At 38.9% G+C, this 26,167-nt stretch overlaps 1 protein-coding gene across 7 annotated transcripts in view; it reads left to right on the forward strand.

Moving 5' to 3' along the window:
* Nucleotides 1-476: 476 nt before the first annotated feature.
* LOC110983756 (neurobeachin-like) overlaps nucleotides 477-26,167 on the forward strand; it is a 176,896-nt gene continuing 151,205 nt past the window's right edge. For all 7 annotated transcript variants that reach the window (XM_022243287.2, XM_022243291.2, XM_022243289.2 and 4 more), the window contains exons 1-5: nucleotides 477-843; nucleotides 17,595-17,699; nucleotides 19,523-19,649; nucleotides 21,388-21,488; nucleotides 24,325-24,420. In XM_022243287.2, the coding sequence (XP_022098979.2) occupies nucleotides 643-843; nucleotides 17,595-17,699; nucleotides 19,523-19,649; nucleotides 21,388-21,488; nucleotides 24,325-24,420 (630 nt within the window). In that variant the 5' untranslated portion in view covers nucleotides 477-642. The remainder of the gene's footprint in view (nucleotides 844-17,594; nucleotides 17,700-19,522; nucleotides 19,650-21,387; nucleotides 21,489-24,324; nucleotides 24,421-26,167) is intronic.

Consider the following 26,167-nt stretch of genomic DNA (forward strand, 5'->3'; position numbering starts at 1 on the left):
GTAATAGGGAATAGGAAATGTAAATCATAATGGGCTTGCAGCTAAAGAAAAGTGGAAAAGAAGAGTTGTAGGCATAGTTTAATGTAATTCTTTGGTTTGAAGCGATTTTTTAAGGTCAGCAAGGAAAGTTGCGCGACGGATTTCAGGGGGAAGATTATTCCAAATGGAAGAGTGAGTTTTGGGCTTTGTGAAAATTCTGTAATTTCTGTTATGGTTTCAGAACTGATAGGAAGCGAGTGACATCTCCCTTTCTCTAGATAGACCTGATAGAAATCAACTTTTGATACGTTCATAAGATGAAAACATTTTTACACATCAGCAAGTCGCTCAAATCATAAAAATCTGTGTAAAACGAGGGGTACGAAATATATGTCCTATTGGTGGCGCCCTACAAAAACGCCATAAAGCTCCCTTTACTGGTATCCGGCGGCAGAGTTGGCCTTATTTATTACGAAACAAGCGACGGAGTAAAGTAATGTCAGATCACCTGTGATTATTCCTGTAACCAAGATGGCAGCCTTGTACAGTTGAAATTTTCCGCTATGTTCATCCGTCGGAAATATTCAATTTAAAAGCCTGTTCTTCGAGTTTAATCCCCAATTTCGACTTCTGAGACAGCGAATTAAAGGAATTTATACAGGAATGGCAGCCGAAGGTCAAGCTGGTGACTTGCCAGATGCCAAAGAAGATTCGAAGGGAGTTACGGCTGCCGCTTCTGCCAGCGCCACCGTAAACATGGTGAACGGGAGCGGCACCACCAAGATGAAATTTGGTGTGTTGATTGGCCTAATCGAAGTTGGGGAAATTTCCAACAGGGATGTAGTCGACACAGTGCTCAATCTTGTAAGTATAAAACTTGTCAATAAAATGTTGACTTTTAAGGCCTAAGCACCTTGTCATGTTTATGAATTGCTTTGTGCAGTGAGAGTAGGCCTTGCCTAGGCCTAATTAAGTAATTTAATGACAGAATTTTACCATGTCCATACCACCCCGCCAATGCCATTCACCACTGAAATGCCTGGTTACGTTGGTTCGAGTTGGAAATCCCCATGTGAATAGTGTCACATTTTGACCTTGTAGTTGGTTGCAAAGTGGATCATGTGGGGTTGCTTGGTATTTTTTCAAAGTAATGCATCCTTTGATGTCACCACTAGTTTTGATGCTGAGATGTGTTTCTAATGTCTGTTAACTTTCATGGAACACATTTGATATACCAATAGTAGGGCCTATTTCTGCCTATGGCACTCAAAAATCCAACCTGGCACTGGCAGTTATTTTTCTGAAGGTACTTTCAGTGCTTAGTTTTATTTGGCAGTTGATACACCTCCCAGAAAGTTACGCATTGCTTTGTTGTGCAGTTGAAATTGGAGGTCATTTACATAGAGAAAAGTGGACTTCTCAAGTGCCTCTGTAAGTATAAAGTCTGCAGGCAGACCTTTCTAGCAAAGGAGAGAACTGTGAAATCATCAGTATATTATGATCTGGTACTAGTATTACAAAGTATGTAGAACTGCTTAAATGCACTCTTTGAAAAAATAGAATAAAAAATAAAAATCAGAATCAAATAACCCAAATATATGTAATCGCATGTACAATAGAGCAAAGGCACCCTACTGTAATAATCAAAGGCTTTGTCAGCTTTGCAGCCTTGTAATGTAATTGGCTGCCATCTGTTGGCCATTTCATTCACCATTAATCTCATTTGATCCTGTAGAGGAGATTATAAAGGATTACTGATTTGCTAAGCAGCTTAGTGGCCTTCCCAGTACATTTGAGGATTTGTTACTACATGTATGTGCATGGATTACTTCAGTTATTAGGGTACATGCATTTAAGCACTTTCTTTAGCTTTGTGTGCATGCCCACAAATCACAGCTGTATGCAGATTGGCACTTCATTATCTCATCAAACACTGAGCATTTCTTTCTACATGATTAAGAAGTGTGTTGCAAATTACCACTGTACGCACAAGAGAATTAAAATAATTGAAATTTAGGGTATGTACATGTACATTGCATATTTTGTAGACAAAGACTTGAGTAAAAACAGCTCTCTTCAAGCAAAATTCTGCGCTGTAATTTGTACGGTACATGTATAATGGTACATGTTTACTTTCAGCCATTCAAAAAGAGAAGAAATTTAGACAATACTTGATATAGAATTTTTCAAAACTCTGACCCATTTTCAATGATGTAATTAGTTGTAAAGAATTGTAGAGCCTAGCCCTTGCCATTTTTTCAAGAAGCCTGGTGCCCCAAAGTGTTTTTGAAGTGCAAGGAATGTGCCATTTGCTGTAGCACAGTGTTGACATCTTGAGTCAACCGTTTTCAACAAAACTGCTAAGAGAGTTAATGAAATTAAAATGCTCACAAAAAAATGTTTTGATCAAGTGATCACATCTGTCTCAATTGGATGTACACAAAACGTTAAATCTTGATTTGTACATGTCACGAGTGGATAACTGTCTACCCTTACGTATTCTGTAATAATCCTACTTTATTTTTTCACCAAATAATAATTATCCCACATTACAATCCAGTTAATATTATCCAGTGAAATATCCCGCATCCCAGAGCCCTAGGGTTTGGACAGTTTTCTTTAGTTCCCAATCGTCTTGTCTTATTATTCAGTGCCTCCAATTTACTTACACCTGCACTCTGACCGTGAGATTCTCTTCAATAATTCACTGGCCATTTTCTAGCTTATGTGTAATGAGGACTGTTGCTAGGGCAACCACAAATGCAAAAGTGACCTTTACACGAAAGGGAAAGCCTCTAGGCAAATGGGAATTTCTGTAAATACGGGTACATACATACCATGTACACTGAAGGGCATGTAATTGCCTGAGCAATTAATGCTCAATTATATACATATGGACAAGACCCATTTGGCGATGCATGGATTATGGATACTATTGTCATCAGTGCATCATGTGGAGGTTTGGGAGTTGTGGAACTGATTTTTGGCAGTGTTAATGGTTATGGTCATGCTGAAAGTCACCTTTTAGTTTGTTGGTGTTTGTAATGAAGATTGGATTCAGATACACGGGAAGCCATTGTGAAATAAATAGTTTATGCTAAATGTATCGTTCCAGATGGGGGTCACATTGCTCATGGACATGGTGAATATGCCACCACAGAATACATATTATACTTGTACATGTACATGCCTATGAATTTGCTTTCCTGTGTGTGAAAAACAGATAGGAAGTCCATGTATGCGTGTGTATGTACATGTATGTAAACATGTTCACTTCCACGTAAACATGACTTGAATGTTCATGCAATACTCACAGCTGTTTTCTTGCAAAAACAAAATGATAACGGTGTAGAATTATGTTACATGTACAGTGCACATAAATAGATTTAACTTTAAAAAAAGCCTCAATGTGGTAGTATTTTACTTACACACGTGTGTAAGTGCCGGCTTAAAATGCCCCAAAAGGAGGGAAATACCACTTAGGCTGGAATTTTTCACCCAGTTTTAATTGTCTACTCACATTTCGCACCACTCTATCAAGAAAGAAATGCAATAGTGACAGGTTTGGTAATACAAGAAGATTGGGACATTCCGATTACAATACCAGGACCACAGGCTTTGGTCCTGGGTCTCTGTAATGATGCAATGTTACCATGGCAACTGTCAAGAGGCTTTTGACAAAAAAGGCACTTATCAGAAGCATAGGCCTAATCAGCCCTCAGTCAACTGATTTTTGTGGACTTATCATAGACCCTATATGTCTTCATGTAATTTATTAATAAATAATTGCATCCTTGCTTGAAAGTGAAACCCAATCCATCAGATTCACAATTTGAATATCAGGCAAAGATGATAATGTGTGGAAATCTCTAATGTGGTGGTTAATTTGTTATAAATGAAACTAAAAGAAATACATGTACATTTATATGATTTCAGACATTTTAAACCCCACACATCATCCTATTTTCTGTGTGAATGATTCCTTCAAAAGTTACTGGTAGATGAATTCAATACAGCAGAGGTTCCTGTAATCGATGTAGGACTATTTGATCAGTGTATGTTTCCACAGTCATTTCATAAATCCCCAGTTTGTGTGTTATTGTACATGTTGCTTCACTTCATAGACTTCGCTCTTGTGTATTTACCATAGGATTGTGATGTCATTTGATAAGACACTGTACTGTACAGTGAACATCTACATATATGTTTATTTAGTTGAATCAACTGTTTAATATATCTGTAAATTATAATTAATGTAAAGCTTACTATCCTTTCAAATACCTAAGTGTAATTTTCTCTTTAAATGCTTAAAAGGTTGAAGTGGTTTCAAATCTGGTAGCATCATGTACATCCATGTTTGTACTAGTCTGTGGAAATTGATGACTGATGGCATAAACCCTTCATTGTATAACTGCACAGTGTACGTGGTCCACTCTTCAGCAATGGAAGTATAAGTACATGTACAAGAATTGCTGCAGAGAAGATCGGCAAGTTTCTGTGGGAGGAATTATTTGCAGTATAGCCATTTCTTATTTGATAATGTTGTGCGAGTCCGTATGATTTGATTTGGGACTGATGATCATAACAGCAAATCATGTAGAGGGTAGGGAATCATTCATGTGTGATGCAGGCTCTGTAGCAAGAGATCCTCGCTCCTCAAGTCTTGTCTAAAATTTTATCGGATAATTCTGTGGTAGCGGGTTTTTTTATGGACTGACTTGACCCCAAAATTAAAAAAAAGTGTTTGATAAGAGAAACATAATGGAAGGGGTGGAAATTCTTGTAACAGCATTATACTAGGGACAGTGGTAGTAAAGCAATTACACAATTTTTTTTTTAATTATATGTTTCTTGCAGACCAGGTATGATAGAGAATATCACAGTGTACATGTACATGTATAGAGCCACATAACGATACTGTAGTTTAACTTCAGAAATCCATTATCTGTTAATAAGACAAGGCATGTAAACAATGCAAAAGGTACATGTAACCCTCCCCTTAAAAGTTGCATCTCATCTTTTTGTTCATGGAGTTGATATTTACATGTACAGAGATGGTGGAATGAATTTTTCTTCGAAGCTGCAAAATTTGTATACATATTTGGCACAATACAAATGTACATGTATATCTTTGAATTGTAGATTTGTATAGAATTGATCAAACTCTGCAGTTTTGTTTCTTGTACATGTACATGTATGTTGCCACACTACAAGGTTTGCTGGAGTTTGTGAATTATATTTTGAAATGGAAGTGCCATCTGTTTTCAGTAAGCCAGATGATCATTGGCCAGGAATTAGGGCTCAGTCAATTCGAATAACTCACTATTCGAATATTCGATCTTCAATTCGATTGAATGTCCAAATATTCGTTCGTACTGACCGGCAGATTGTTGATGAACAATCCATGTGCAAAGTCAGTTGCAATAATGCACAAAATTGTACATTTTAATCATGGAATAGCTTCTCAAGTCTGGTAGTATCTCCAGCCATGATTTAGCAAGATTTAGAGATGAACAATACTTTTTGTCCTTTAAAATTTGTAATGCATAAATTAATTTTTGAATCTTTGTAAGATTTCTGTTGCTTTTCATTTGAATCTGCTTGAACCAAGCTTCCACAGTGTAATTTTTTGCATTTAAAACAAAAGAAAATTCTCCCTTCGTTTTCATGAATTTTGCATTTAAATATTCAAATTCGGAAAATAGTATTCGATACTCAATCGAATATCCGGATATTCGGAACAGCCCGACCAGGAATACAAGTGTGAACGTGAATTTGAACATATGCATCAAGGCCAGTCATGAAAATGTTTGTTTCCAGATCAGTTTGTTTCACTGCACATGAGTCTAGTGTAAACCCAGTCTGGGGAGCTTGTCTCAACAGCTTGGCATTTTGAATTGTAGATTTCTCCCTGTTTTTTCTCTTTCGTTGCACAGCTCTGACCACAAGAAGAACAGTAAGAATGAAGATTTTGAAACAGAATATCCAAATTTGCTGTTAGTCTGGCTAATTTGAACATGGGTTTTTCTCACTGGCATTTTTTTTTGTCTTAAAGATCTATGCAGAAGGGCTTCAATCTACATGTAAATGACTTTATCAAATTTTGTTTGAATGTACATTGTACCGACTAAAAAAGTAGTGTTCAGTTAGTAATTCAGAAATACCTGGTATCCAAGAAATTGGGTAAATGGATACAATTTTGAGCCTGGTTGCGTTGCACTGAAACTTCAAATGAACACTATAGATCATTTGATTTTAATGTAAAGTGATGAACAGATTTGGGGCATTGTGTTCCATGTTTATACATGTACATGTACATATACATGCATGCCACAAATACAAACAAGGCTGGCTGCAAGAGCAGCATAGTGAATTGCTGAGTGGGTTTGTGACAGAAAATCACCAGAGGCTTAGGAATATTCAGTGTCAGTGAGAGATTGTACACATTGTATGCACTGTGCAAGCTACATACACAGCTGCATCTCTGGCACATTTCCCAGCCCTGGCCTTAATTCAAAGTTAGGCCCATCTACATGTATTCCAGCCATTGTACATTTCCTCACCCAGAAAATACTAATCATTTTTTTTCTTTTTCCTGTAGGGAAATCACTTCATTAAAGGTTTCATGAGTATGACCCATTTTCACATTTTTTTTCTGAAAGGAAATTGTTACTTTGAGGCAGACTGTACATTATTAATAATGTGGCACCCCTCGTGTTGAACACTGTAAACCGTACAATGCATTAACAGTTCTACACATACATGTATGTATGTACATGTACATTGTATACAGTTTTCCTGTGCACAATATCCACCCCAGATCCCATTTGTCCATATCCACTGAAGCCTTGGGGTTGGATTCCTGAACCTACCACAGTATGTACTTGTACATGTACATGCATCTCTATGGCATAACCGTGTAGGAAATGGATTCCTAGTCATTTACATGTACAATGTAAGAACACTCCCGAACCTGTAATTCCAGCACATCCCTACATGTAGATCTCTACTGTGTAGGTACATGTACATATACATGTACATTGTACTTAATGGAACGTTTCTTGTTCATTACTTTGTGCACACTGTGGCAGATTTTCATTAGTCCATGGCTCAGTTGCAGCAGATTGTATTGACCGTATCATTCATCAGTATGTTTTATGGTCAGTGTTCTGGAAACAAGCTAATTCAATTGTCTCCTTGAATGAAAGTTTGGGTTTTGTGCGTGATGTCATGGTTTCCTGTGGGATGTTACATTGTTGAAAGGTTAATGAGTGTCCATCCATGTCTGAAATTGCTCTGCGTACTACTGGTGACTGGCAGATTGCTGATACAGCCACATCAATGCTGCTTCCTCACCATCGCCTTCCCTTATCGCAGAAAATCCATCATGGATTTGTAGATTTTGTGAGATTGAGGAAAACAGAATCCAAGTTAAATGCCCATGTGCATGCCATTGTTTTCTGCATAGTGTCGGATTTTGGAGGATTGAGGACTCTCCAACAAATTGCTGTGGGAGTTAGGCCCAATGCCATCGTATTTCACATGGTGAAGAAATTTTCTCTGCCATACATGTAATTGAAAAATGAGTGATGTTATTGCTCAGTACCTATGGTGTGCCTCTTGTCCTGAATGCATCCGTTTCCCTGCATGTATATCTGTAATCTATTGTCTGATGGGAGGTGTTGAATTACAACCTAGTCAGATAGTGCCCCAAGGGGTGTCATATTAATTGGAGGAGAACCTCAACATGCCCAGTCATAATAACAGAACAGATAATGGCTCACCCAATATAAATGGCAAGGGTATTAGTTACACCAGGCAGACATGCATACCGACAGTTGTGGACAGTCCTCGTCAAAAGACAGTACCAGTTTTTGGGCCTCAGAAAAACCAATTAGACACGCCTCCACAGTTACAGCTTAAAATCGTGCTACCAGTTTTTTGCTGTGTGCTCTGTTGGGTGTTTCTTTGTGACTTCAGAAGGGGATTGCAGGGAGGTGAACAAAAACAAAGTGCTACCAGCTTTGGGATGTTAATTACACCGACATGGCAAGATTTGTAAGCAGAGTCAGAAGTATTCTTTGCAAAAATACCCACAGCTTGATGGATGGGTATTCTGGAGACCTGTTGCTTTGTAAGATGGAGGTCTACAGTTCTCCTCTCATCTCCTCTCATTCAAAGCTGGGCCCGAGGAGAACATGTCTAAGGCACTGGTCACAAGAATTACTGACATGGGTTCCTGGAACTGGCATTTCTAAATGGCATTTGGGGCAGTTTCAGTTTACATTAACCATTTTAAGGGAATTCGTACATGTACTGGTAGGTGCTATCTAATGAAGATAAACTGCGCATTCTTATGTAGAAGCTTTGGCCTTGTCCTCCCAATATTTTTCTGGGGTCCTTATAGCTTCCCCCACCACACAAAGCTCACAATCTTATTGTGCATTCTACTCTTACCTCTTTGCAATTTGCTTCACAAGTTGTGCAATTATGAGAATCCATTCCACGAACATTTATGCACCACATCACACCTGCAGGCCCCGTTTCCCATTAAAGTGTGTAAGGTGCTGTCCAGCCCTACTGGTACATGTAATGCTTTCCCAACATTAATTGGATTGCTTTTCCAGGTTAACAGTTTCTGACAGTATTTCTTCCATAAGCTGTATTGCTGATTGCCTGAAAAACTTGAGCTGCCCGAGAACAGCTGTTGAGTGGGTGAGATTGCCACTTGAGGGATGACTCTCTGGAGGTAGAATGTTGAAGTTATTTCCTATAGGCCTACCTTCAGAAAATAATCTAATCTACTCACACTTACATGTACCACATTGAAATGCCATGATTTACATACATGTATGTGTACATGTACGCAATCTCCTTGACTGCTTTGCTGGAAAATACAAAACACTACAGAACATTGTTAAACTTGGCACATTGTAGTAACCAAATGGCTGTTTTGTTTGACATGTCATCACGATATGTTCAAGCAAGTTACAAATTGAGTAAAAGTTGCTGGATGATACAGTTATTAGAATTTAGATGTCCATCTAAATATTCCACAAGCATGCTTCTGGTTGGATTTGGAGTTAAATGGTAGAAACCATCTAAATCCTCCCAGATCCTTCAATATCCATCAGGAGGTGTTTGGAGGATTGTGAAGGATCGAGCTGCATAGAGCCCAGCCAGTGATACTTCAAATGGTAGTGGATGGTTCTTGAAATTTGATGTACATATACATTACATAAAAGTGTGCTGTTGATTCACCACTCAGACGAGGAGGTGAGGATGCTTGAGGAATCAGGATGGTTCCTTGTGAAAATACCAGGGGAATTTTAGGATTGAAGAATGGCTAATTCGTGCACGGTTGTAGATTTAGTTCTTTTGACTTCTGGGAGTGTTGTTTTGTAATGCTATCAAAATTAGCGTTACAAAACAACACTCCCAGAAGTCAAAAAAATTAATACATTAGAGGCGCTAATGTTGGCTTTAATCATACAGTTGAACAGACAACGTAGGAATAATTTCATTGTGAATTACATACATGTACGTGTCATCCCGCAAGGGAATTCAGATAAAAACCGAATCTAGTTTTTGTTCAGAAACATCATCATATCTGAAACTGATACTTCAGTTTGCTGTAAGCGTTGAATTAATGATTCTAACAACAATCCTAAACCTACCACAGTGTGCACTACATCTGATCACCTTACACTGCTACAAAGTCTGACTACATGTACATGAAAAGCAGAACTTTGTTATGAATTTGACATTTCTTTTATATTCAATTGCGAGATGACGTAATGTACGATAAGAGACCACATACATGTAGCATCTAAAACGAGAATAAAACAACCCACCTGTCCATCCCTACCCACCACCTACTACAAAAATCTCAGCAAATCAAAATGAAGCAGACAAAAATTAAACCTATATGTACATGTAATTGCTTTCCTTTGCCCAATGTCCTAAGATCAGGAAGGTGAAACCTACCATGTATCTTTTGAGACAACACGTATTTGCGTAATCTGATGACACTACCAAGCCTGGAAGGTACCGCTGGCAGAGCTTTCAAGAATCACGAGCTGAATTTGAAACGTGTTCATTTAGCAAATCACCTCAACCTACAGGTAGTGCTCGGTCTGGGAAAATTAGAGAGGTACCCTTCAGGGGAGAAGTCGGGTAAGCAACGGAAACCATCAGTCTTTGGGGCATTTGGAGATGACGGCTTATTAAGGGTCTGAGAGGGTAAGAAAATAGTCCCCATGGGGCAAGAACAGCAGGGGAGAAAACAAAATGCTTTGTCTCTGTGGGATACTTGTAATTAAAGTTAGAGGTGAGGGATAGAGACCAAGAGAAAAAAAAAATCGTAGCTTGGCATTTCAGGTTGGTGAAATTGCGCGTAACTTGTGATCACACTGGGAAATTGTTAATGGGTTGTGACTGGGGGCCTGGGATGGGTTTCCCATTGCCAAGATTCTCCTTCTGATTACCTGCTCCGATGAAAAAGAGGCCTTGAAATTTGAAATGTCACTCATTAGAGGGGAAGGACTGTGAGGGTAAAATAAGAGCATGTTAGTGGGGGGGAGTGGGAATTGTTGCATGTTCGTGCTTGGTGGCTTTGACTTTGGCATGTGAGAGGCAGTAAAGTTTGCCCAAACGTGGCGCTCATTTTGACCAGTTGTTGACAGAAATAAATGCAAACAATTCACTGCTGAAAAGTGCAGCTCAAGTAATCAGAATGCTAACCAGTATATCTGAATTTCAATCATTTGAAACCATTCGGACACACAGATTTTTATGGGAAGTATTAGCTTCTGCAGATCGGTAGAGATTTTTTTTGAACAATTATGAGCCAGTCTTTGAAACCCATACTGTACATGTATGGCTACACTAAACCAGCAAGGTTAAGTGCACGTGTTCACAAACTTTGACTTTATTCATGAATCAAAATGAACTGTATTGAAGAAAGGTCAGTTCAAAATTCAAATATGCAAACAATCTCAGTGTCACAAGGAATTCAGTGTGAAATTGGAATGGAAAACTAGATTCAGCAAACTTACACACATGTGTACGTATTGCTGATCAAGTATTGCTGTGAGTTCATAAAGTGGTGTTCTCTTTTGTGTCAAGCCTGAACTGTGTAGATGCAAATGAATTTTGTATGCAGGTAGGTGTACATTGTACAGGTACGTGTACAAGCATGCACTTACACGAATTACTTAAAGGGAAAAAGAAAATGAGAAAAAATGTTTGTTACTGGTTCATAAAGGGAAGGGTCTGACTTCAGCTGACGGTAATGTGTTGTGCCCATGGGGAAGTGACTTAACCCCACTTACTCCTCCCCAGGGATTCCCCCTGATGATTAGGGGGGGGGGAAGGTGGACTAGCATCCTATCCAGAGGAATGGAAGGTATTCACAACAGTTGATACATGCTATATAGCACCAGTCTGGTGAGCAACAATGGCTGGTGGTAGACTTATTACTGTGAGTGGTAAGGTACATGTACACTCATGCCATGTACAGTAGGTACACGTTTAATGCTAATACCTCTTATCAGACGTAATGTACATGTACACAGCAGTTATGGCTGAATGATTTTTTTACATGTACATGTATACTGCAAGAGTGAAATGGCTCTGAGGACATGTACATGTATAACATACATGTATGTGTAAAAAGTAAAGCTGTGTCAATGAAAATTGAATCAGAAGATTTCGTTCAAGTGGTTCAAGTCCAGCATAAGAATTTAGTGCAAATTTCAGTTGTCTGGGTAAACAGTATTTGTGTATACAGCACCCTCTGTAGGCCTGCATGAATATTTGATTTGAAATCCAGTCATAAGGTTATTGGCAAGTGAACATGTTGCCTTTCCTTGCATATTTGTTTGGTGCAAGACAGGATTTGCAGGATGACTGCAAGGGGAATTGAGTGTGCAGTTGTAAATATGGAGATGTGAGATTAGAAACAAGAATAGACTAAAACAGTTTGATAGAATTGGAAACTGTACAGCATGGATATTAGGTCATGAATATGGCTTTGAAACCAGTTAAAATAGTGCTTTAAAATTTAGGTTTTTTTGCCTCTCCAGTTTGTTGTCTTCCTGTAAATTTCAAATTTCAAAGTGGTGCCAATAATTATGTATTCAGGTTTGATGGGTAGATTACCTGGGCAATTGTGATAACATCTGCTCTTTTATCCACCCAAGTAATTGAGCTTTGTTGCCAGCCTGAAAAATGATGCTCAGTACACACCTTGCGTGGTTGTGTGCATTCAAGTAGGCCCTACAAGTTTCTTTTTTGCTTTTGCTAGGGCAGTTTGAGCTGATTATATTGTGAACCATTACTCGTAGTTATGCTAGAGGCAATCCACTTTTTTCTTTCTTTTTTTGAACTGTCGGAGGAAATTTATTTGCTCTTACACAGTACACATGTGCCGGTAGGTCTCACAGTCACAAGCTTATTTTACATACCGGCATTTGTGCGCATGTTTTCAACATTCATGCTTTAAGAGTTGCAATTTTTTAACTGTCCATCGCTCTCATGTATGTGCACATGAACCCTCTGTCCAACCCCCTACTCTTTCTGTCCAATTTTATCCATCGTGAGTGGCTGAGCTGTGATCACTCCAGTCCTTGGGTCTTTGCACAATCCTGACTTGCCTGTCTCTTCCTCCATGGTCTAACAAAGCAAGAATGGTGGATTGATACATGTACATGTATAATGTTGTTGCAGAAATTGACAATGCAGCACATAATGTTCTTGTGTATGGCCAGTGAACCTTTTCAAAGTTGCATGAGCAGTGAACAAATACATGTACCATGTTATCTTGAGGCTAAAGTAGGTGATTCATGTTTTCCAGTAAGCAGACGATACAGGTAATTTGACACACATCATGTCCATACACACTGTTCGTGTACACATGTATGTCAAATAATTTTTTAATCGGTGATTAAACTTGTAGCATTCTTAAAGGTTTCACTTCAACATCATTGGTACAGGTTTCTACTCTTGAATTTGTGTGATGATGAACATGTACATGTATGATAGTGGTACTGTTGACATTCATGCATTTTCAATTCTTACATGTTCATGTTGGTAAGTGCAGATTTACACATAATAATCAGCATGCTACATTTACAGTATGTGTGCATGTAACACATTGATACCAATTTCCTTCTTGGGGGAAAAAATTAAAAGGCAAGTGCTTGATCTGGCGAACAAACAGATAACCAAATAAAAAGGAGGACCAGGAGAAGGGGTTTGAAGTTCTGAAATCCTTTCTCTGTTGAGCCATTTTTCTGAACCATTTCCATAAATATTTCCCCAAGCCCACATCCCTGTTGGTCTTCCGCCACTGTGTACTCCTCGCACATTTTCTGGAGAAGAACGTGTTGTGATTACCATTTGGTTGACATAGTCTCAGTCATCTTATCAGCAAGCGCAGTGGAGATGCTGCCATGTTGGCCAGCCATTAAATGCATGCTTGTTGTCTGTCATCAGTATGAAAACTGGGCACATGTCACAGGCACGTTTGGGGTAATCAGTATTGGCCAGAGTCAGGAAATTAGTTTTCGCAGTGGTCACTCAGTAATTTGGCCCAGTCAGGCAGAAATTGGAATTTCTACACAATCTGTGCAGCAGTTTTGCTCTGTTTGAAATACATGTCCATACGTACTTGTACGTGAGTGATATACATGTACATACATGTATAGTACATGTAGTTGTAGAGGACAATGTAAGAGAGTTTCGCAATACTGCTCATGATTTTGAATTATTATTTGGATCATGATCCTTCGTGTAACAGGGCGTGAGTGAGCTGAATGCCCTATAAATACATGTACATGTAGCACTCATTCCAGTGTGAGAAACATGTGACAATACAAAATGAGTTGGAAGTCACCAGAGCCCCTTTTGAGTGAAGGCCTTTGAGAGAATCTTGCACGATGGAAATAGAGACCCTCAATATTTTCCACTCAAATCATATCTGTTCTTGGCCCAGCACACACTGAGTGATACACGTACATCAAAATAAAGAGCTTATGTTGTTCTTTCTAATACAAACTAAAACAAAATTACTGGGAAAGGATGATGTCAAGAGTAAAACGGTCTTGTCTCCTCACTCACAAATGGTCTGGAAATAGTCCAGTTATTGTCAGATATGCTGGACATATCACTATCAAGAACATCCATTTACAAGTACATGTACAGCTAGAATATTACGTGTAAAATTTGGTGCTTGTACGACATCAGATTCTGTACTACATGTGTGCAATTTTTATTAAGAAAAAAATGGTACTGGTAAATGTATATTTGAGCCATGTTATGTCAGGTTTGTGAATAAATAATGTTGTCAGCTTTTTTTAGACTTTGAGGTTTATAATACAGGAATAGGAAAAGGAAAAATGATTTGGTTCCAATATGTGGCGTAAATTTCAACTGCCAAACTGTTCTTAGCTATCATTTCAAAAGTACTCGTACGCATACATGTACATGGACATGTACTGTACATGTGCTTGTGTGTGTGTTTGTATATTGTGCAGCTGAGTGACATGTGAGAACTGGTGCACCAGAATACGTTGTGCATAATCCTGGCAGCTTATTATCTGTGGGGGAAGAGCATGGCCATTGGGTTCATGCACATATACAAAAACACACTTTCTATTTGCAGTCCTTAAGTAGTGTAAAGGAAAATATTAACGGTTCTAGCTTTATTTTACGTAATTCATTGGTCTGCATTCTTTTGGGAAGTCTATATCAGAGAGAATGTTGGTATAAACAAATTTATCATTGAAGATTCTCTTCTGGTGGTGTTTCTGGTGCCAGTGACACTGTTCTGGCTGGGTTACATGTATGTTGAAAAATAATTTTTAGATTTACATCCATGTAGATTGTATTTGAATGCTCTAACATTGTTCCTCTAAAGTTTTTGCTCTGTTTGGTGTAAAATGGAGCCTGGAAACAGTGGAGAAAACACCAGCAAATGTTTTTTTTTCACCTCAGTTGACAAAATGTAATATCAGTGTTTCCAAATCTATCTTTTTTTTCCCAAAAAGATTGTACATGCATGTACCCAGTACATGTATGTTTGCAGTCCTTAAGTAGTGTTGGGGCATTATGTGGTCGGGGAATATTCCATGGAACAGTTGTAGAAAACATTTTTGTGGGAACTAAAAGCAGATACTGAAGGAGCCAGATGGCTTGCATATCAAGTGGTATATGTACGTAAAGTATTAACAGATAAACAAAATTACAGTTTTCAAAATAGTGAGCCTATACTGTTGTATAGATGTACTGTAGGTCCTTGTCTCTTGTAAATGCATTTACATGTACATGCGCTCACGTGAGTGCATTTATTCATTCAGTCGACGTTCCAAATAACAGTGATGTATCAAACCCGCAGTGTTTGCGCAGCTTTAGACTCGATCTCCGGCACCCTGTGCAGTAACCTCATTTCCATCACCACAACACTAAAGGGTAATACCAGCATCCAACACTGACACCAGGGATGGTACGATACATGACTCACCTGTGCACATCCCTGAAGAAAGATAGACAAAATCAGTGATGATGATAATGAGAAGGTTGGAGTGATGCGCTGTGCCTCTCCCTCCCCCATCAATTTTTTTGAGGGAATGATTTGTTGGCGGGTGTTGGATCTAAACAGCAAAGAAGTGGCTGGCTCTACCAAGTATTGAAAAATATTCACGGATTGCTAGCTGGAGATAACTCTTTGTGAGTGGTTTCTTGGCTTCCTCAGGCCAGACTGGGAAAGGTTTTCTAAAATATTTTGATGGACAAGTATCCCTGTGATATAATGTACACAAATTATGACTGATTTCCCTGCATAGTTGAAGTTGAGATGGGTGCTGTTGGAAATACTAATGTTTGAATCACCCATATCATTCCCCCCCCCAAAAAAAGGAAAAGTGCTGAATGTGGGTTACAAGAAGGTTTGATTCACTTGACATATACCCATGTCAAGGTTGACTGTGAAATCTTGAGGGGACTAAAAAATCAGTGAAGCTAGTCTAATGGACTGACAGACAAGTGGGCACACTTAGTAAATTGAAAAATTTAATGCATACAGATTGAATGAAAATTGTAAACCAAGAAGCAGAAAATAAACTAGATAATAGGAATTGATCACCTGAAAGGCTTTCTGATGTACAGTGTGCATCAAGTCAATCTTCTCTCAATAACTCTGCATATACATGTAGATCAATACATGTACGTTCAAGTACATGTATGTACATGTACAATGTACACGAGGTGTCCATGTACACACTGTTTTGTGTATTTTGGCAGAATCCCTCCAGAATTATATGATATAGTAATTTGTGTGGAATACACGAGATGTTCAGCAGTTTAGATGAGGATGACAGGAAGGTTCAGATGAGGTGCACAGGTCGATGGAAGCAAATTGGTTCATATTGAGTGGGCCCAATGTGTCTGCTGGGACTTTCAGCCAGTGGGTTGTGATTGGATGTCCCAGGCATCAAGATTTGACCAGCCCCCCAAAATCTTGAAGGCAATCAAGCAAGCATTTTGACGTCTGCATTGCCCAGTTACCCACGATGCCTTGGGGAGAAGTAGGAAGGAGCACTGCCAGCGGGAAGCAAGCTGAGTAGAATGCCAATGTGGGGCTTTCGCTCATGGTTCAGCCAAAGTTCAAAATGAGCATTTCACGGCTGAGAAGAGCTCAGAACACTTCAGCTGACAAAAAAATGTTTGGACTTCAAAAACATCTGGGGGCAGGAATACAGAAAATACTGTCCAATTTGCCTTTATCTCTCATGAGATGGATAAATGATTTTAAAAAACTGTCACTTGAGATGTGACAGTCAACAGTTGTGGTATGATGAGAACTGGAAATATTCGGCAAGGGAAAAAAATCACTGTCTTCTATCGTCAAAAGCTTTAGGCTCAATTATCAGCCGAAGGATTTAATGTTTTTCTTTATAAGGAAGGGTTTTGCTGAGCAAAATTAGACATTAACTACTCCGAGTCAGGGGCATTTATCAATGTTGATTCTGCTGGGCTGGAGTATTTTTCATTTTTTTCTGTTTTCAGAATTCTCGAGAAATTCATATCTTCATTTACTGGACACTTAAACCCACATGAATGACTGTCTGGTTCTGTTTTAATCTGAAAGACAACATCTATTGATGCCGGAGTATTTCAGCCAGGCCTGCCGCCTTGTAAAAAAAGCCCAGAGTGTGCAGTGTTACGTAATTTTCTTTTGTTCCTGAAACTGGTGGTAATCCACTGGCACTGAATGCCACAAACAGTGGTACACTGTCCCAAAAAATGCTGGATTATCTCTGTCACTGACAGTGAAAAAGTGTCAGTAATTCCCAGCAGCCTGGTCTTTTGTTACGAGTACGGTCTTTTGTTACAAGGCCCTGTTCCCTTTGTCCGATTTCGGACACCAAGGATGTGCATATGAAGAAAACCGGGCTCCCCAGCAGCAAGTGGTTAATATTTTGAGTATCCAGGCTGTTTGAAAGGTAAACCTCAAAGTTCTTAAGAATCCATGCTCTTTTGTGAGTTGCAGGAATTTATTATGAGTTTCTCAAACAAAGAAATGTTAACATTATTTGTTTCTTCCCGTTGAACAGCTTGTTGGAGGTGAGTTTGACCTGGAGTCCAACTATGTCATTGCAGAACCGGAGAATGTCACCCATCTCCTGGAGCTGATTGACCACTGTGATGAGAAATTGCAGGTGAGAAAATGCCTTCCTTACCTTGCCTCAACCTTGCCTCTTGCCTTAACCTTGCCATTTTTTCTCCCCCCCCCTTCTCCCCTCCCTCCCTTGTTACTCCTTTGAGAAGCACCATACTCAATCTGTTCAGGAGATAACAAGCAATCCGAGTGTTATCGTCATTACACATTTTGATAACTCCAGCTACATGTTAACATTCACATGTAGTCACCAGTCACTTATGCTTATCCTAGATCGTTTTGTATCATCAACAAAATTTACAGTCCTTGAAGTTCTGACTCACTTCCACAGACAGAAAATTATTGTTCATTCAGTGTTGAAACAAATGTGAATCTGGAATTGTCTTTGTATTGTGCATGGACCCCATGCAGTTTGTCACATCCACCATTGCTCTCATCTGTATTTAGGCAAGTTTCACAGCAAGGCATCAGTAGAATGTAAATGTACTTGCAATAAACAGAATCTTGGCAACAATAACTGCATTGTACGACAGTATCTGTGCAATTCAGGGTCTGTTATAGTCCATTAAATGTTGCCTTCATGTAGCTTCTGTTGCAATGGTTTTTAATGGCTATGATGGTCTAGAGTATATTGTTCCTTGATGAAGTGACACAGCATCTTCAGTATTTTGAGTGTTAATATTGGGGGGGGGCTATAAACAGGAAATTACAAAGGTGTATGATACAAACAGCATCTTATTCAGGGAACATGAAAAATATTAAAACTCACAATGAGCCCAAGTACTGCATAAATGTCAGAAAATCGAAAGGGAGAAAATCAAGTTGCAAGTGGAAAATGCAATCCCACAGATTTCCTGAAATCTTAGGTTTTGATCAGTGTCTTGAAAATAAGCTTACCATACCGAGGTCTCTGTGCATACTCTACATGTATATACATTTGCACTTCGTTAAGTGATCAAAAACGTTCATTAATGGGATTGTTCACTTTAGGACTATGTACATGTACGCAGGTGTCTGTTAAACCAACACAATGGCACATTGTACGGTATGCCTGGTTACTTCCTGGAGTTGATCATCTGTTGCAGGCCGTAATCACTTCTTAATTATTATCATTGATGCAACTGTGTTTGTGATCATTAATATCCACAATACAGTTAAATTAATTTACTATACCCGACATGTGATTACTAAGAAACTGAAAATATAGACATATATTTATTTTTGTCGCAATATGATTACAGTACGTGTATACGTTGAGTGTTTTTCACTTTAGCAAACTGCATATTTTCAGTGCAGTAATTTTCTATAACAATTGAAAATATGAATTGGAAACTTACTTAATTTTGCAACTGCAGCAAGATCAAACAAATCCATTAGAACTTTGTACTTCTTGGTTAGGCCATGTACTAGTACATGTACATGTATCAGTGAAGAACATAAATTATCAAATACATCAATAAGATGTCTAGAAGTTTTCTTTACAAGGATATGCTCTTCTAAGTTACTGTATTTCCATGTATATATTACATAGTTCTTTATGCCAAGAGCTTTCTGTACACCAATTTCCTCATAGTGAAAAAGAACATTTCACACTTTTGCTCATGTACAGTATAGGATTTTAACCCTGCCGTTGATTTCCATTCATGTACATATGTACCCCTGCAAATGGACCCCACCACAGGTTGATGGTTGTACATAGATGATTCTTGGTTCGAATCCAGCTCAAGTAAGCGGGTGAAATTTCTGCGACTGGTTTTCAGAAAGCACTCCTGAAAACACTGTTGAATTACATGTACGTGTAAATAATCACCCCTACATGTATGTCTTTTTGTGTTCATACATGTATTGTGAACCATCTTCCAGGCTGAGATATGGAGTATGTTTGTAGCCATCTTGAGAAAGAGTCTACTCAACCTGCAAGCGTGCACAGAAGTCAGTCTGATCACCAAGTTGGTCAACAAGCTACAATCATGCAACGAAATGCTCTCAGGTAAGCAACATGTACATCATTTGTGCTGAAATACAGTACACTGAGTTTCTCAGAACTTGCTGCTTGTCACTGCATGAATTTGCTATAGAGATGATGTTTTTCATTAAAAGTACACTCCATCATTTTTCATTTGTGCGTTATGTTCCTTTGAAGTAACAAAATCTCAAGACGGGAGGCCAGACAACTACATTAACCTTATGAAGTTCCAGCTCGGTGAATGCTATATATTCTAAGAAAAGCATTCTAGGATCTTGATTTCAAATCAAAAAATTGCAGAGCCATGTTTTGAATAGCATCCCAATTCAGTGTCCGGGACACGTTTTCATTCAACCAAACGCAGCTGTGCGATGTTGTGCACTGAACCGACAAATTAACCACGTGTGCGGGTATGTTGTGTCAGTATTTGTGCATGTTTCACCTAATTAGAAACAAACTACTGTTCGTAATTTCCACAAATTTGTCTTTAGAAAAGGGCATTTCATTGTTTTCTTCAAAATGACATCCTGTCAGAAGGAATAATTTCACCTAGAGTTGTAAGTGTACATTGATGTTATACACTGTATGTGTACTAAAGTTAATTTGCATACATACCGCATACATGTATGTACACTTTAATTTAATGCATGATATACAGAAATCTGTTCACCCTTTCCTTGTTGACTTGGCTACTGAACCCTTTCCCTTCATCCCCGGGAAGTATCATGATGTGTAGATGTGGGAATCATCATTTGAAGACCAGTGCTCAAGATAATTCTTTCCGTTGGGTGTTAGTTTCTTCCTGATAGCCCCACTGTGTCATCCCAGGTGGTGAATTTGGTCCCTGTCATGCTGTGAAGATGACACAGGTGTAATATTCATTGCGCTGATAAACTCCGAGAGCCCAATCTGGGAGAGTTAGCGGAGAGTCACAGGGGATGTCTTGAGGCCAGTGTCTGTGCGAACCAACTGCATTAATCCAAGGGGCTTTCAGTTTTCAGCAATTTTCCACAGTGCTACATTATAGGTGGTGTTTACAGATTCAAATGTTTGCAGATGGAAAGACAAAATTTATGACTTGTCCACATTAAAGCGGTACAGATTATGGTATCAGAAATTGTCTACTTACATGTATGTACATGCACATCATGCACATGTATGAGCTTAAGGAAGGAGAGAAAATAATGAGTGGTTTCTGTCTGACACAAATGTGCACGTTGTGTTTTTGGAAAGCTTGCATACGTACCAATAGGTGTACACGTCTACATGTACCCCCAAATGCAGTTGAATATGTGTATGCTATTAATGCAGTTAAAGATGACTAAATACCTAAAGGACTTGGCACTCCCAGTGATTTTAAGTCTTTCATTTTTAAAGAAACTTGCACACATGTACAAACTCTAATCACTTAGTATCAAAAAATATTCTTTTAATTGTTTTGTATAGAATATCATTATCTAAGGACTGAGTTTTGTTTAATGTGTTGTAGCAAGTAAACAGTGCTAATAACAACTTTGAGTTTGACAAGAAAAAAGGTCCATCATAAATAACCTGTTTCTTATTGCATATTATGTTGTTTGGCTGAATATCTTGAGGAATTGTATCCACTGTGATAACAAAGGTTGTCTGGCAATTTAGTTTATTATTTACATCTGCCTTTCATCGACACTGACCTTGTGTTTTCATTGACAGCAAAACCTTTCAGCTCCCAATCCATCTCAGGTTGTATTGTTATTCGTTTTCCTCTTCCCTGCGTTGGCAGATCTGCTGATGGAGATTCTTGGAGTTGTTGCCAGCTACAGCATCTCGGTCAAGGAGCTCAAACTCATCTTCAGCTTCTTGAAGGGAGACAATGGACAGTGGGTAAGATAGCAGAGAATGCTTTCTGGGTAAATAGTGATGGTGGGGATGGAGAATTTCTCACTGTGGATGCAATACGAATTCAAGGTTTTGAGATTCAAGATCTTGTCTTTGTGTTGTGCATGGAAGAAGGATACAATTTGTTCAGCAGATGTTAACTGAAGGCCAGGACTGTGTTCGATCACTTAAACATTGCCAGCCGTCTCACAGAACTGGATGTGCATTAACCGGATTGGCAGTGATCCTGAAGTGGAACACAGCCCTGACCTTAGTGAACAAGGACAGCCAGAAGCTGTCAAGATGCTGCAGTTCCCTCTGTTGCCACATGCTCAGACTTGCCTTCTCTTCTTGTTCTCTGATTGTCCTAGCTCACACTTTCAGCACAAGAAGATTTCTTGAGAAATCAACAGAACCTTGACATGCTGAAGAGTTCTGAAGCAAAAAAGGACCGGAGAAAGAAAACAATTCAATCCAAATCTGTGCTGTCCTATTTTACTGTTGTCTTCTCAAGATAATCCCAGCACCAATGCTGACAAAAACCTAAAGCAAGCCTGCCACAGGACATGCTTCTTACATAATGCGAATCGGAAGTGACAGTGTTCTGACATTGCTATTTTTTGTGGGGGGGGGGGGAGAAGGGCCGTGTATGCAGAAGGCCCTATGCAAAGGCTAGTTATTTAAAACATGAATGTGGTCACCCATTTCCAAACACATACCATGAATGGCTCTAGCTAATATTGTGTATGAACTTGGCAGGACCTACTGCTCTGTGTGGCCCAGGTAACATGAAATTTATCTAAGCAGGTAGATGGTTGTGTGAGAAGAAACCCAGTCTGTGTGTGTTTGCTCAAATTTATAGGTAGCCCAGTCCAGTGCAGCAGTTATCCGCTTCCATTCTGTGACTGTGTCTGGACGGCAAACAGCCAGGCAATAAGTCTGTCAAATCATTCCTCATCATTGGAGTTTCTTTTTTCCCCCCTCTTTTTCTTCCTCGTCCTAACTTCAATCACATCTTGCCCTAGCTGTCCCCCGTGTGACTTGCCTAGGCTCTTAGAGGCAGGTGCGTGCGTCTTCATGACACCGGTGCCCTGAAGGGCTGTCGGTACTCGGACTGTAGGGTGGTAGTATAAATGATCGTTTCATCTCTCCAGGTTTTTTTTCTGTAGTTGGGAATCTGTCTAGGCTTTGTATGGTGCGTACGGGATCCTGCCTACTTTGAGTAATTGCACTGCATCGTGGGATGTCTTGGGGGAGGGGCCAGTCGAAGGGGAGATGGGGATATTCCGATCATTTTCAAATCTTAAGCGACTTTGGTTGGCTTTAGTTCTGCGGGCATTGCCAGCAAACACACCAAAAGCATATTGATCTTTAATGACTCTTTTTATGTGTTTAATTTAAAAAAGAAATGGCATTATTGCCCTGAGCTTTCCCAGTGTTATTATCTAAAAAAAGGTTGTGCGGTAAGAGAGATTTTGTAAGACCAATTTATTACTTCTATGTAGGGTGTAATGAATCACAGTTTTGGCACATGAATAGGCTACAGAGGCTAAACCGATTTAATAGGTAATTTGTAAGTGAATTTTTATAAAGTTAATTTTTTAATTGACTTTAGATTTTATTATATTGTCACACACTTTATTGGTATCTTCACTCGAGGCATTTTTCTTGTACTGTAATGGGCAGTGAAAAATGACCTTCTTGTTTCATATATAAAGTATGACAGTCTTAAGGTAGTTTAATTGTCATCTCTACATGTACATGTATCTTACACATCCCTGAACATTGGGAATTGAAATAAGAAAAATGTTTGTCTTCATGCACACATTGTACTTCTGGTGTATTCACGGTTCATTTCTCCAAATAATTTACGCTAGACTTGTGAAATCAATTCTCCGACGTCTCAGGAAAAGTACAGTGTTCCCCTACAATAATCAGGACTAACCCACATACATGTTCATGTACATGTACACATATATGTATACAGGTACTGTGGAAACCGTCAGCATGGAAAGAAGCTACCCGCAGACTATGACATAAACTCATGGTCAAAGAGATCACTTAGCATTAATACTTTTCGTGTATTATGTTTGTCACTAACAAGTGACCACAATGTACAGGTTTGCTTCAGATTGTTAGATTTGTCCACATCGTAAGCGCATGACACAAAGTCAATGAAAAGACACCTCCACATGAAGGTTCCTGAATGGCTGATGGCCTGGCCCCAGCTGGCAGTAATGGCAAAATGATCAGCCGAGTATTTTTATCCTGAGCTGTAGAACTCAGAACCCCCAGCTGCCGACATCTATTCATCTTGACCCAACAGTGCTGTGGAAATCGATTGATAGCGGATATTTGAAGATGTGCCAAGCATCACTCACTTCTAAAGAGAAGAAAAATAAAACAGTCTCAGCGGCTTTGCAGTGGAGCAAGAGATTGTGCTTGCAGATATTTTTCAAGGGTAGCTCCACCTACCCTGAAAGATGACTGTATAATATAATTCTCCATATTGTAGGCAACATGTACTTGTCATTTTTCACCCTGCGAAAGACAAGGAGCAAACCCAACCTCTTTCAGAAAATTTACCCGGTTGTGGCATGAAGTACATGTATATATACATGTATTATGCTTTCTCCCAAAACACTACAAATAAAATCACTTTTCCTTTTTCCTTTTTATACATGCACATGTACCTGAACATGTATCTGCAGCTTATCTCTATTCCCATTGTCTGTTTGTGCTCACGAATCTCCTGAAATTTGATTGTCGATTCTTATCTCTACATCTTTCAGCCAGAATTCAAAGCATTATTTGTTATTTTTTCCTCCGCTTCTGTTCCTAGCCGCAGTACTCTGTCAAACTCCTGCAAGTCCTGAAGCAGATCCCTCGGAAACATGGCCCAGACGTGTTCTTCAGCTTCTCGGGAAAGAATGGAGCGGTGAGTATAAACCCACACAAACCAGCCATCCGTTAAAAGGACCCTCCGTCTTGTGCAAGACTTTAGTAGCGTTGTTATTTTTACATCGTACTAATAGAAGGGATCCGTTACAGTCCTAACGGACCGTTATGTCCTTCTACAGTGTATGTTTGTAATACATGTCTTCCCAGAATATCCATGAATATTTAAATGTTAACAGAGCCAGCAGTGCGTGCTTATCAATTGAACCCTTTTAATTGTTCTCAGTTTGTGAAAGATGAGGTGTACTGATACAGACTGATACTCTTAACATTATGACCTTCTCAAACATATTATCAGTCTTTTCTTTTAATAATAATTGGAATTTAAAGATACTGTACTTCATCAAGCAGATGGCACTGCTTACAAATAATCAACAAATTAAAAATATGTAATTACCTAATGATCACAAACCCTGGAGTAAATTAATGTTGAAAAAGATGTGTCTTATTGAACTGCTCAAGGGATTTTGCATTTTGGATGAAGACTGTGTAGACTGTTCCACTGCTGTGCCGCCGAGCCTGTGAACATTCTGTCACCAGTTTTGTCTTGAATACTTGGAAAGGTCAAACAAAAGGGTTATTTGCACAGAGAACAGGCATTCAGACTTGTACATGTACATCGAGCGAAAATTAAATCAAACTTTTTTTACTGTTTGTGAAAGGTAATTGTTAATGTGTCGATGATTGTCATGTAGGGTGTGAGTACAATGACCACTTGTTAATTTTTACCCAAATTCTTTGCTCGCTTCATAATGTCTTCAGTGCATGGTCATTCATGAAATGGATTGATTAACCTACATGTACTATTGAGAATGTTACATTTAGGCCAGTGTCCTGGTTTTTTTCCTGTTAGCTCAGCACACACATAGTGAGCTCAGTATTGCCATAAAATCGACCCCCACATTTTGCCAAACATTTAACCGTCTTCAATCATCTCCTGAACCTTGCGTGGGAGGGGCGATTCTTGCTTGTTTAAACACTCTTGTTATGGTCAAAGTGCCTCCTTGACATTCGCTCTTTGAATGAAATAATGGGGCCTTGTGACAAGATTGAAGCCCAGATTTTCATGAGAGTAAAAGTACAGGAAAAATCTACATCTCTGCAGCTTTCACCGTCGTACACTTTGAAAATTATGCTTCACAAGGAATGAAGAAAGTTGTTCAAATTCCTTCAGTTTCATATAAAAGATCTGCGCACTATACTTGTTTCTTGTCAGTGTGCCTCGTATTGACACAGAGTCAAGGATAGCACTGATGAGCTCTTGGCAGTATTTGCTCAGTGCTGCAATTAACATTTGACAGTATTTTGCAGTTTATGAAAACAGTTTTTCAGTGTTGAAACTGCTCTTGATGAGAAGCACTTAGCTCATGGGGATATGCCTTGTAAGATAATTAGATATCCTGTATGTTAAGAGTGGGAATACTATTTTTACATAGTATCTATAGAACCAAGCTGTATGTACATGTATAGTATAGTTGATGTTCTCATGCAGTGGCTTGACAAGCACTCAGTAAGACCACACTTTGGTATAGTACATGTACATGTTGCAAAGTCAACTTTTTCAGTACACGACATGGAAATTTTTATGGCCTGCATGCATTAATTGAAATGGAAAATTATAGTTTAGTTTTGGCATTTAGTTTCAATTTTAATAACACTAAATTTGGGGTATAATTACGGAATCCAATCATGCCTACGGATATTGGGAATGTTATATCCATCTGCAG

Source organism: Acanthaster planci, linkage group LG02 (genome assembly GCF_054643075.1).
Source record: "Acanthaster planci isolate LZ-2023a linkage group LG02, COTS_SCS, whole genome shotgun sequence".
Taxonomy (NCBI): Eukaryota; Metazoa; Echinodermata; class Asteroidea; order Valvatida; family Acanthasteridae; genus Acanthaster; species Acanthaster planci.